Raw genomic sequence first — 9,984 nt, forward strand, 5'->3', positions numbered from 1 at the left:
CCACCTTCATCCTTCTTCTCAATTTTGTGTTCATTATTCCATTGCTTTCTGTGATGTTCTTCTTCGTGCAGTTCTGTGTATTTTCATTAAGGTTCAAAGCATCCCTATAAGCAGACCTGGCATCCCTGTAAATAGATATTATGGTGCTCTTACAGGATTTCAAAAGGGGACTTTTGGAATGGACATTTACCAAACACCATTGTAAAACATTGTGAAATTAAGAAAACAACTTCAACTTTACCTTTCTCATTATATGATAGTGCAAAATTATGTAAAAAGACAATATTAAAAAATCTTTAAAAGGAATTATCTAACCTACTAGGGGGTCTTTCTCCAAAGTGTTCTTGATACTATTATATTCAGTATATATTACTTCATTGGTATGTAACATTGAAATGCTTTACTTTTTTTTTTTTTTAGGAAACTCTTGAAGAAAAGTTCTCAGATGCTCATCCAGTGGCTTTGAATTTCATGAAGGTACCGAAGAAGCAATTATAACCATTACTGACTGCAAATCATAATGATTGAAGCTGGTAACTCTAGGAAGGGAGGGTAGACAGTAGGGAAAATAATGTCAAAGTAGAAGGTAGTCATTAAAACTGTTAAATAACTATGAAATAATTACAGTTAAAGAAATAGTAGTAGTTTAAGTGCTGATCTTCCTAATATGTCGCATTACAATTAATAGAAGATAGGAGTCCCTGCTGTGGCACAGCAGGTTAAGGACCTGGTGTTGCTGCAGCTGTGGTGTAGGTTACAGCTGAAGCTCAGATTCAATCCCTGGCCCAAGGAACTCCATATGTTGAGTGTGCAGCCAAAAAAAAAAAAAAAAAAGAATTGAGATGTACCAGACTTCTATGAAAATTGCTTTTAAAAAGAATATGAAATATTTCATTAATAATTTTCAAAATATTACATGCTGAACTAACATTTTAGATCCACTAAGTTAAATTTAAATGTTTTTTTAAAAAATTAGTAGAAGATCAGGAGTTCCCATCATGGCTCAGTGCTTAACGTACCCAACTAGGATCCATGAGGATGTGGATTCGATCCCTGGCCTTGCTCAGTGGGTTAAGGATCTGGCATTCATGTGAGCTGTGGTGTAGGTCGCAGACGCGGCTCGGATCCCGCGTTGCTGTGGCTCTGGTGTAGGCTGGTGGCTACAGCTCCAATTGGACCCCTAGCCTGGGAACCTCCATATGCCTTGGGTGTGGCCCTAAAAAGCAAAAACAAAACAAAAAAATGTTAATAGATCAGAAAAACAAACAAAAAATCAGTAAAAGATCATGCAAAATCAGAGCTTTGCAAACACCATAGCCCCATACCAGGGCCAAAAGGGACAGTCAAAGAACAAAGTCTAATAAACAGCATAAGAAACTCATCTATGACCAGTCTGCCATTCATGCTTGACCAACTGAGGCTATGCCAAAAAGTGTGACTCTTCCATTCAGCGTGGATACTGAAAAGCTTTAGTGGGATAGAGATGGAGATACTAGTAAGGGTATCTATCTTTAACAACCAATTAAGCTATATTCATAGCAGTGGCTTCCATATCACTCATCATAGTGACTACTCATCAAAATCAACTTTTTAAAAATACACATTCCAATAAATAACCTCAGATTTACAGAAGCTGAATCTCTGACTAGGACCTTGGAATTTGTATCTTTAAACCTCCCCATAGGTGATTATGATAAGCAGCCCAGTTTGAAACTCTGATCTGGAAACTGGAGCCACCTGGATGACCTAGAGTCAGCTTCGTAGAGCCACCTTTGTGCTAGTGCTGGTCACTGCCCAGGTGCTATCCAGGGTGCTGGATTCCTTCAGTCTGAGTCCTCCTGAGACTCAGAGCCCAACACTCTGAGCTCTCCAATTGTCCTTACCCTGTTCCACTGGACCTTATCTGCCTTTTACCTGTCTCACTGCTCTGACCTACCCTAACTCAGAACCCTGTAGGCCCTGTCCTGGAAGTCTAACTTTTCAACCTTGTTCTGGACAGGTTGGTGATACACCTGCAATTTAGCAAAACCCGCAAGGGTTTGGGGAGGATATCAAGCATTGCAAGCCCAATCCATTCTCAGCTGTCTTCTCAAACTTCTCAAACTTCTCACAGGTATTAGATTCACCCAGAAGGCTTGTTAAACACAGATTGCTGGATCCTAGCCCCATGCTTTTGATTCAGTAGGTCTGGGGATGGACCAAAGAATTTGCATTTCTAGCCAGTTCCCAGGTGATGCTGATGTAGCTGGTCCAGGAACCACATTTTGTGGCATCTGACAAACTGTTTTGACAAGTGATGAAGAGATGTCCTTGGTGAAACATACCTGATCTACATTTATCACCTTCAAGATATTGAATGTTCATCAAGTCTACCCTCAAAAGACTTTGAAGTGGCAAAAGAAGAATAATTCTAGTTATTAACAAGTTCCAAGTACTGGATAACATACAGACTCGAAGATTTTCTAAATTTGTATCTGCTCTATCAAGTTACTATTCAGGGACAGAAATTATGCTGTAAAACTGGGTTGCGATGATTGTTGTACAACTATAAATATAATTAAGTTCATTGAGTTGAAGAAAATTAAAGTTATTATTCAGAGTCTTGGAGCATAGTAACAAAACAGGCCCATTTTTAATACCTTCTCTGCTCTTCTTGTCTTCCAAAGGAGTGTCTGAAGATGAATCCAGATGACAGGTTAACCTGTGCCCAGCTCCTGGAAAGTCCCTACTTTGATTCTTTTCGAGAGGACCAAATTAAAAGAAAGGCACGTAATGAAGGAAGAAGCAGAAGACGTCAGCAGGTACCTCCATTCAAAAGTTAAAGTGCCATAAAAACGGTTCTTTTTTCCCTTTTCTACCTTTCAAAGTGAGACTAGGCAGACACTAAGACCATTTCTTTGCATGGGTTTAGTTGTATTTGTTTGTCCAATAAATATTGGTGATTGATGTAATAAAACCGTGAAAACCATGAAAATGTCCAGGTTGTTGCAAAATCTTATTCCAAATACACTTAAATCAAGTTACTGTACAACTCTTTTGTTGCACTGATTGGATATTCCCCTGCCAGGCCATGTACCCAAAACACAACCAGCATTATGGAAGAATCTCAGTACCTTTCCGTAGCCTCCAGATGCACAATAAAGGAAACTTGACCCTTCTATCTTTTCACCCATGACAGGCACCTTAGTCTGCCTTTTCTAGGCTTTTCCTGGAAGCCAAGGACAAGCTCTGGCCAGACACAAAGGGATGAAACTCAGATATCTGAATCTGAGAACCAAATCCTGTCCTAAAATGTGCTGTCTTGCAGAATAATATGGTGACTATCAAGATGAACCTAGATTCCATGGCTTATTAGGCAGCTACCCTTTACTTGCTTTCGGAAAACCTGAAGTTAAAATGTGAACTCCAGGGAAGTCGATTTCTTTGGGTTTGGATTTTTTTCCCTTCTCCAGCACCTAAAACAATATCCGTCACATGGAAGGTACTTAATAAATATTATCCAAATAAGTAAATAAGTGCACAGTGCTTATTAATAAGCCAAGACAGTCATTTTCCACTTTTCAGAGACCTTTGTCACATTTTAACTGCTTAATCCTCCCGCCTTTGACCTACACTTTTGTTCACTTATCCTCTCATTAGCATCTTTACTGTAGAGGAAGAATGTAGTCTCTTTTAATAGTTAAAATAGAAATTTCTTGGGAGAGAAAGATCAAGCTAATCAATAAGATGACAGGTTAGAATGAATTTCTGTGCGTCCAAAGTCTTTATCCAGGGAGTTCCCACCATGCTCAGTGGTAACGAAACCAACTAGTATCCATGAAGACACAGGTTTGATCCCTGGCCTCGCTCAGTGGGTTAAGGATCCGTCATTGCCGTGAGCTGTGGTGTAGCTCACAGATGTGGCTCAGATCTGGCGTTGCTGTGGCTGTGGTGTAGGCCGGCAGCTGCAGCTCCAATTCAAACCCTAGCCTGGGAACCTCTATATGTCTCAGGTGCTGCCCTAAAAAGACAAAAACCAAACAGAACAAAATCTTTATCCAAAATAAAAATCTACCTTTTTATTACACAAGCCATTAACTGTTAAAGTTATGTGTTTGTGAGTCAAGTCCAATACAACTTACTTAAATAACCAAAAAATTAGAGTTTGTTCAAAGAAGTCTAAGGCAGCGATTTGAAATACAGTGTGAATTTTGTGTGAAAACACTGTCCCCTCAAAAACATCCCACCAGCTCCCCCACCTTTGTCCTGGGAAGATGAAGGGCAGCGAGGCTGCATCCTGCTTCTCGGTCCCTGATTCACTTTCTTCCACACTTGCCTCCAGGTAGGTGGAGATGCTGCCCTGCCCTTCCTGTAAATCTGCAGGTCACAGCTATGCTACCCTTTCCTTGATATGTGGTGGCGCATCTGATACAGATGAGAAACTCTACAGAAGGTCTTCCCAAAGACCCAGGACAGCGGGAGGAAAAGAAACACCAAAGGCAGCATGCACCTAGATAAGCCCATTGACAAAGCTGAAGTCGCATTCTGTGTCCTTAGCCATCTGAATCCTGACCACCTCTATGTGGCAGCCCCACTAGAGCCCCCACCACGAGACCACGCCCAAACATCTCCCTCCACCAAGTGGCGTCCCTAGAGAGCAAGGCCCAGAGAAAGACAGGGATGTCTTTCAAGTTCTGGTTTTCTTTCTGAGCAGGCACCTCTTTCCTGGACATTTTACCATATCAGAAAATAAACTGAAAATTCAGAAAGATCTTTTCCATGCAGCGTGGTTTCACCTTGTGAGTTCAAATGTCTACATCGATCTTAGTGTTTTTGTTGCCGAGTGGATGACCAACAATTTCCTTAAGACTAAATATTGTTGAAAGTTGATAGTGAAGAGGTTTTAAGTCTTTGGTGTCCTGCCAATATCCTAAAATTAATATCTCAAATTAAAAATTTGAGGTGAGTAGAATGTAGACTCATGGAAGTACTTTGTAATAGCTGGTAGGCCTCTATCTTTTGTTTTATTTTATTATTATTTATTTGTTTATTTATTTTTTTTTGCTTTTTAGGGCTGCACCCATGGCATATAGAAGTTCCAGGCTAGGGGTTGAATCGGAGCTACAGCTGGTGGCCACAGTTCACGGCAACGCCAGATCCTTAACCTACTGAGCGAGGCCAGGGATCGAAACCGCAACCTCATGGTTACTAGTCAGGTTCATTTCCGATGCGCCACAACAGGAACTCTAGGCCTCTATCTTTTAAACACCAACTAGATACTCAGGAATGAGTTTGTTGAAATAAATTATAGTGCATCTCTGAGAATCCTAGAATAAATAATAGAAGCTAATTTTCAAGTGTCAGAGAATCATAATTTTTGGAAAGGTAACCTTGCTTAATTTTAAAATTGATGTCTTTTGACATCCTTGCACCATATGTATCCTTTTTGTTTTACTACCTTTAAATCGAACTGTACGAATAGGAATTGTTTTCAATTTACTTTCTTATTTTTGTCTTGTTCTGCTATTAGAATCAGCTGTTGCCTCTCATACCAGGAAGCCACATCTCCCCCACACCTGATGGAAGAAAACAAGTCCTCCAGTTAAAATTTGATCATCTTCCAAACATTTAGGAAAATGTTCTTTCAAGTGTAAAGTAATTTAATACGTACACATTTTTGTACAAGAGAGATAGGGATTCTTAGTGTTTCAAATGCAAATGAGCCATATGAAAATTAAGATGCTTTCTAGAATTGTTTTGCTCTGATCATTACTGATTTCTCTGCCTGTGCTTTTTACATGCCAACTTTATATTTTAGAACGTTTTCTTTAAATGTTATAAAGTCTGAAACTGCACATATGGAGGAGACATTTTCCATTTCATCAGAGCAGCCCCTCCTGAGGCGATTTGTATTGAGAATTTGTGAGCTTATCCTTTGATTTATGAAAAAGACTTGCATATATCATCTTGCTTCAGCTGACCACCTAATGTCTTAGAGCAATATCAGATAGCTATTGTTTGTGCAAGGAATAGCATTACGTTTCCGCATTTTAATTCACTCTTATTGTAACCAAGTCTGTGAAATAATGCTAGTGTTTTATTCTGTGTTTTTATCTTGGTTTAAGAAAGGAACCTTGAAATGTCGTCTAGGTTTATTCCTTAATTCCAGGGCAGACTCTACTTTCTCTGTTTCCTGAGACATGGATGATTCTATTTTTAAAGCTAGGTAGAGAAAAGTCCATACATTTACATAGAAAACAATGGATGAACTACAAGGAATTACCATTCTTGTGACGTAACACCTAGGATAATTGACTGCTGGCTCTGCTGCTGTCCTTTAGTGCATCACAGTTCCTTAGCCTTTTCTCCTCCTGACTAAATCATCTCAGTACCTAAGCATAGCCTCCTGGGGTATTTTCTCAATCTCTCACTGTCAAGACCCTCTTCCAAATGCTTGCATCTATAGCCTGTGTAAACTTGTGTAGCCCTAGCCTTGTGCATCTTGGTCAGGTCGGGTTTATAAACACTTCCAAGAGCAGGGAGATTCTCTCTCAGTTACCTTCACTTTGTCTCTCATCAAACAAAACACCTCCGTAAGTGAGCCACTCTTTTCCCAAGTAAACTTGACAGACATACCCATAATGCATATATGCATGCATATATATAAATACGTACTTAAAAATTTTTAAAGAATCATAGTAAATGCCTTTTATCTTGAACATCTAAAAATGATGCAGAATATTTGAAAGTACTTTTAGTTCAGTAAAAAGGAGCTCTTGTAAAATAATAGCGTGGGGCTGTCTATCACCATCTGTCGTAAAGGCACAAAACAGTGCTGTCTCTATCAATAAATTTTAAGAGTATTTCATGAACTCTGTTCTGCTCCTGGGTCTAGCATGCTCACCTGAACATTGTCAAATTTCGCAAATATGCATAATTCCAGAAATTCCTTGTATTTGGCACCAAGACACCAAGCATAAATTGTTATGAAGAAGATATAGTAATACCTTATGTTCATCTCTAAAAGTCTATTACACATATAAACATGTCTCTGGAAACTTCCAGAGAATCTCATTCCGTTACTTGGGTGCATCTCTTTATTAAGGAATCATGACATCTAAACAAGACTTCCTTGCTCACTGGAAGGACATTTCAAGTGGGCTTATTTGGATATTTAACATTCTTAGTTATTCGTGTGACTATAAGCTGCTAGGATCTTTTTGTTTTCACCTTATTATCCAGAATGTGCCTCTTCATATTTGACTGTTTCTTGAGTTTTTAGTGAGATGACACTACAAGTATAAGGAAAATGAGAAATAAAAGATAAAAGGCACCTCTGCTTAAAGATTTCTTTTTAGCTTTCATTGTGTGTTTTTTTTTTTTTTTTTTTTTTTTTTTTTTTAGTCATTTAAGCCTTCTGTTGCCAAAGCACTCAGGCTTCTCCAGCTCTCCTAAATGTATTTATAATATGTATAAGATAGATACACACACACACACACACACACACACACATCATATATGCAGAAATTAAGACAACACACAAGACTCCACTATCCATTTTATAATTGCTTCAAACAAGAATGGAGTTTTTGGCAGAGGTTAGTAGGGTAACTGTCCTCTCTTAGTTTTTGCTTATGTTTAAGAATCAATTCAGGAGTTCCCGTCGTGGCGCAGTGGTTAACGAATCCGACTAGGAACCATGAGGTTGCGGGTTGGGTCCCTGGCCTTGCTCAGTGGGTTAAGGATCCGGCGTTGCCGTGAGCTGTGGTGTAGGTTGCAGACGTGGCTCGGATCCCGCGTTGCTGTGGCTCTGGCGTAGGCCGGTGGCTACAGCTCCGATTCAACCCCTAGCCTGGGAACCTCCATATGCCGCGGGAGCGGCCCAAGAAATAGCAACAACAACAACAACAAAAAAGACAAAAAGACAAAAAAAAAAAAAAAAAAAAGAATCAATTCAAACTAGCATTTCTCTCTCAGTTTTTTTCCTTAGACAAATCCATCATTTAGGTATCACTGGAGAGAGGAGAGAGGAACATGTCTAATGCTTAGAAAAATGTTCTCATAACAATGATATTACCTGAAGAAAAGGAATCTTTTTTTTTCTTTTTTCTTTTTTTTTGGGGGGGGCACACTCTCGGTGTATGGAGGCTCTTAAGCTAGGGGTCGAATAGGAGATGCAGCTGCTGGCCTTCATCACAGCCACAGCAACGGGGGATCCGAGTCATGTCTGCAACCTACACCACAGCTCCTGGCAACGCCAGATCCTTAACCCACTGAGCGAGGCCAGTGATTGAACCTGTGTCCTCTTGGATGCTAGTCCCGCTGGGTCACGACAGGAACTCCAAAAAAGGAATCTTCTGATGACATTTACTTATCTTTCCCTGGGTGACCCAGGCTGTGGAGCACCCCAGCTGCCTGTATCACTTGGGGGCACACATCTCAAAGTGAGACTCTTTTCTCTTTGAAGTATGTCCTTCTCACCTCCCTGCTACACTAATTCCCTTGCATTTCTCAGCCGCACGGAAAACAGCTGCACTGGTGCCCAGATTAAGTAACGACTTTTGTAAAAGTGATGCCCCAGGCTCTTCAGAGAAGCTCACAGGATTCTGTAACCATACATTTCCTTTTACAGTCTTGCAGTTTCTGGCTTACCTGGGCCTTGCCTCACCCGTGCCAGCTTCCAGGCCTTTTCATTTATTTATAGAGCTCTTTCCCAGTGCCATCCAAATTCTGCACTGTCACAGTGAGTGGCAAACCTGAATACTCTTTGTCCACCTCTGTGTGACCTTTTGGCACCCTGGTCCCTCAGACTTTTCACACAGGTGTCCCTGGAATCTCCAAGTCCATCCTTCCTCCTTCTTTCTTTTCTTTCTCTTTCTTTCTTCCTTCCTTCCTTTCTTTCTCTTTCTTTCTTTCTTTCTTTCTTTCTTTCTTTCTTTTTTTTTTTTTTTTTCGTCTTCTTGCTATTTCTTGGGTCGCCCCTGGGGCATATGGAGGTTCCCAGGCTAGGGGTCTAATCAGAGCTGTAGCCACCGGCCTACACCAGAGCCACAGCAACATGGGATCCGAGCCATGTTTGCGACCTACACCACAGCGCATGGCAACACCGGATCCTTAACCCACTGAGCAAGGCCAGGGATCGAACCCGCAACCTCATGGTTCCTAGTCGGATTCGTTAACCACTGCACCACAACGGGAACTCCTCTTTCTTTCTTTCTTTCTTTCTTTCTTTCTTTCTTTCTTTCTTTCTTTCTTTCTTTCTTTCTTTCCTCTTTCCTTCCTTCTTTTTCCTTTTTCTTTCATTTCTTCCTCTTTCTCTCTCTTTCTTTCTTCTTTTCCTTCTTTCCTTTTTCTTCCTTTCTTTCGTTCAAAGAGCACTTTACAGAGAATTAAAAATGCAGACCTTACTTATTCTTGGTACTTCTGCTTCTTCAGGGAAAGACATTTGATTCGACTGAATCAGCCTTCTGAGCTTCTTTGCCTGGACTCTGTCTTTGGTCTCCATTTCAATGTAATTGTTGTGACGTCTTGTCCCAACCACAAAGCCCATGTGGGAGTCACTTTTTGAAGTTTGTTTTAACTAGACCAAATCATTAAAAAGTTATGTTGAAGAGGCTTTTGAATACTTTGGATGAGGGAGATGATTGCAGAGAGGGAAGAACAAAGCTCCCAGGGCAGGGAAAGAAGAGGTGAGCAGAGAACAGCTCTTCCCTGTTCTAAGATAGTTATCTCATAGCTCTTCGATTGCTCTCACAGAGTCCCCAAACTACAAGACATAAGAAAATTAATATCTTATTTTTAGTAAGATGAAAAAATTTTTTTTTCTTTTTAGGGCTGTACCCTTTGCATATGGAGGTTCCCAGGCTAGGGGTTGAATCAGAGCTACAGCTGCTGGCCTGCACCAGAGCCACAGCAATGCCAGATCCGAGCTGTGTCTTCGACCCACACCACAGCTCACGGCAACACTGGATCCTTAACCCACTGAGCGAGGCCAGGGATCGAACC

General features: G+C 40.5%; 1 protein-coding gene across 1 annotated transcript in view; it reads left to right on the forward strand.

Moving 5' to 3' along the window:
- The window catches only part of CDKL4 (cyclin dependent kinase like 4), a 51,684-nt gene extending 44,358 nt beyond the window's left edge, over nt 1-7,326 (forward strand). Inside the window, exons 8-10 of the mRNA XM_021087585.1 lie at nt 421-477; nt 2,667-2,801; nt 5,510-7,326. Of these exons, the coding sequence (XP_020943244.1) occupies nt 421-477; nt 2,667-2,801; nt 5,510-5,611 (294 nt within the window). The 3' untranslated portion in view covers nt 5,612-7,326. The remainder of the gene's footprint in view (nt 1-420; nt 478-2,666; nt 2,802-5,509) is intronic.

The sequence above is a fragment of the Sus scrofa genome, chromosome 3 (assembly GCF_000003025.6).
Source record: "Sus scrofa isolate TJ Tabasco breed Duroc chromosome 3, Sscrofa11.1, whole genome shotgun sequence".
Classification (NCBI taxonomy): domain Eukaryota; kingdom Metazoa; phylum Chordata; class Mammalia; order Artiodactyla; family Suidae; genus Sus; species Sus scrofa.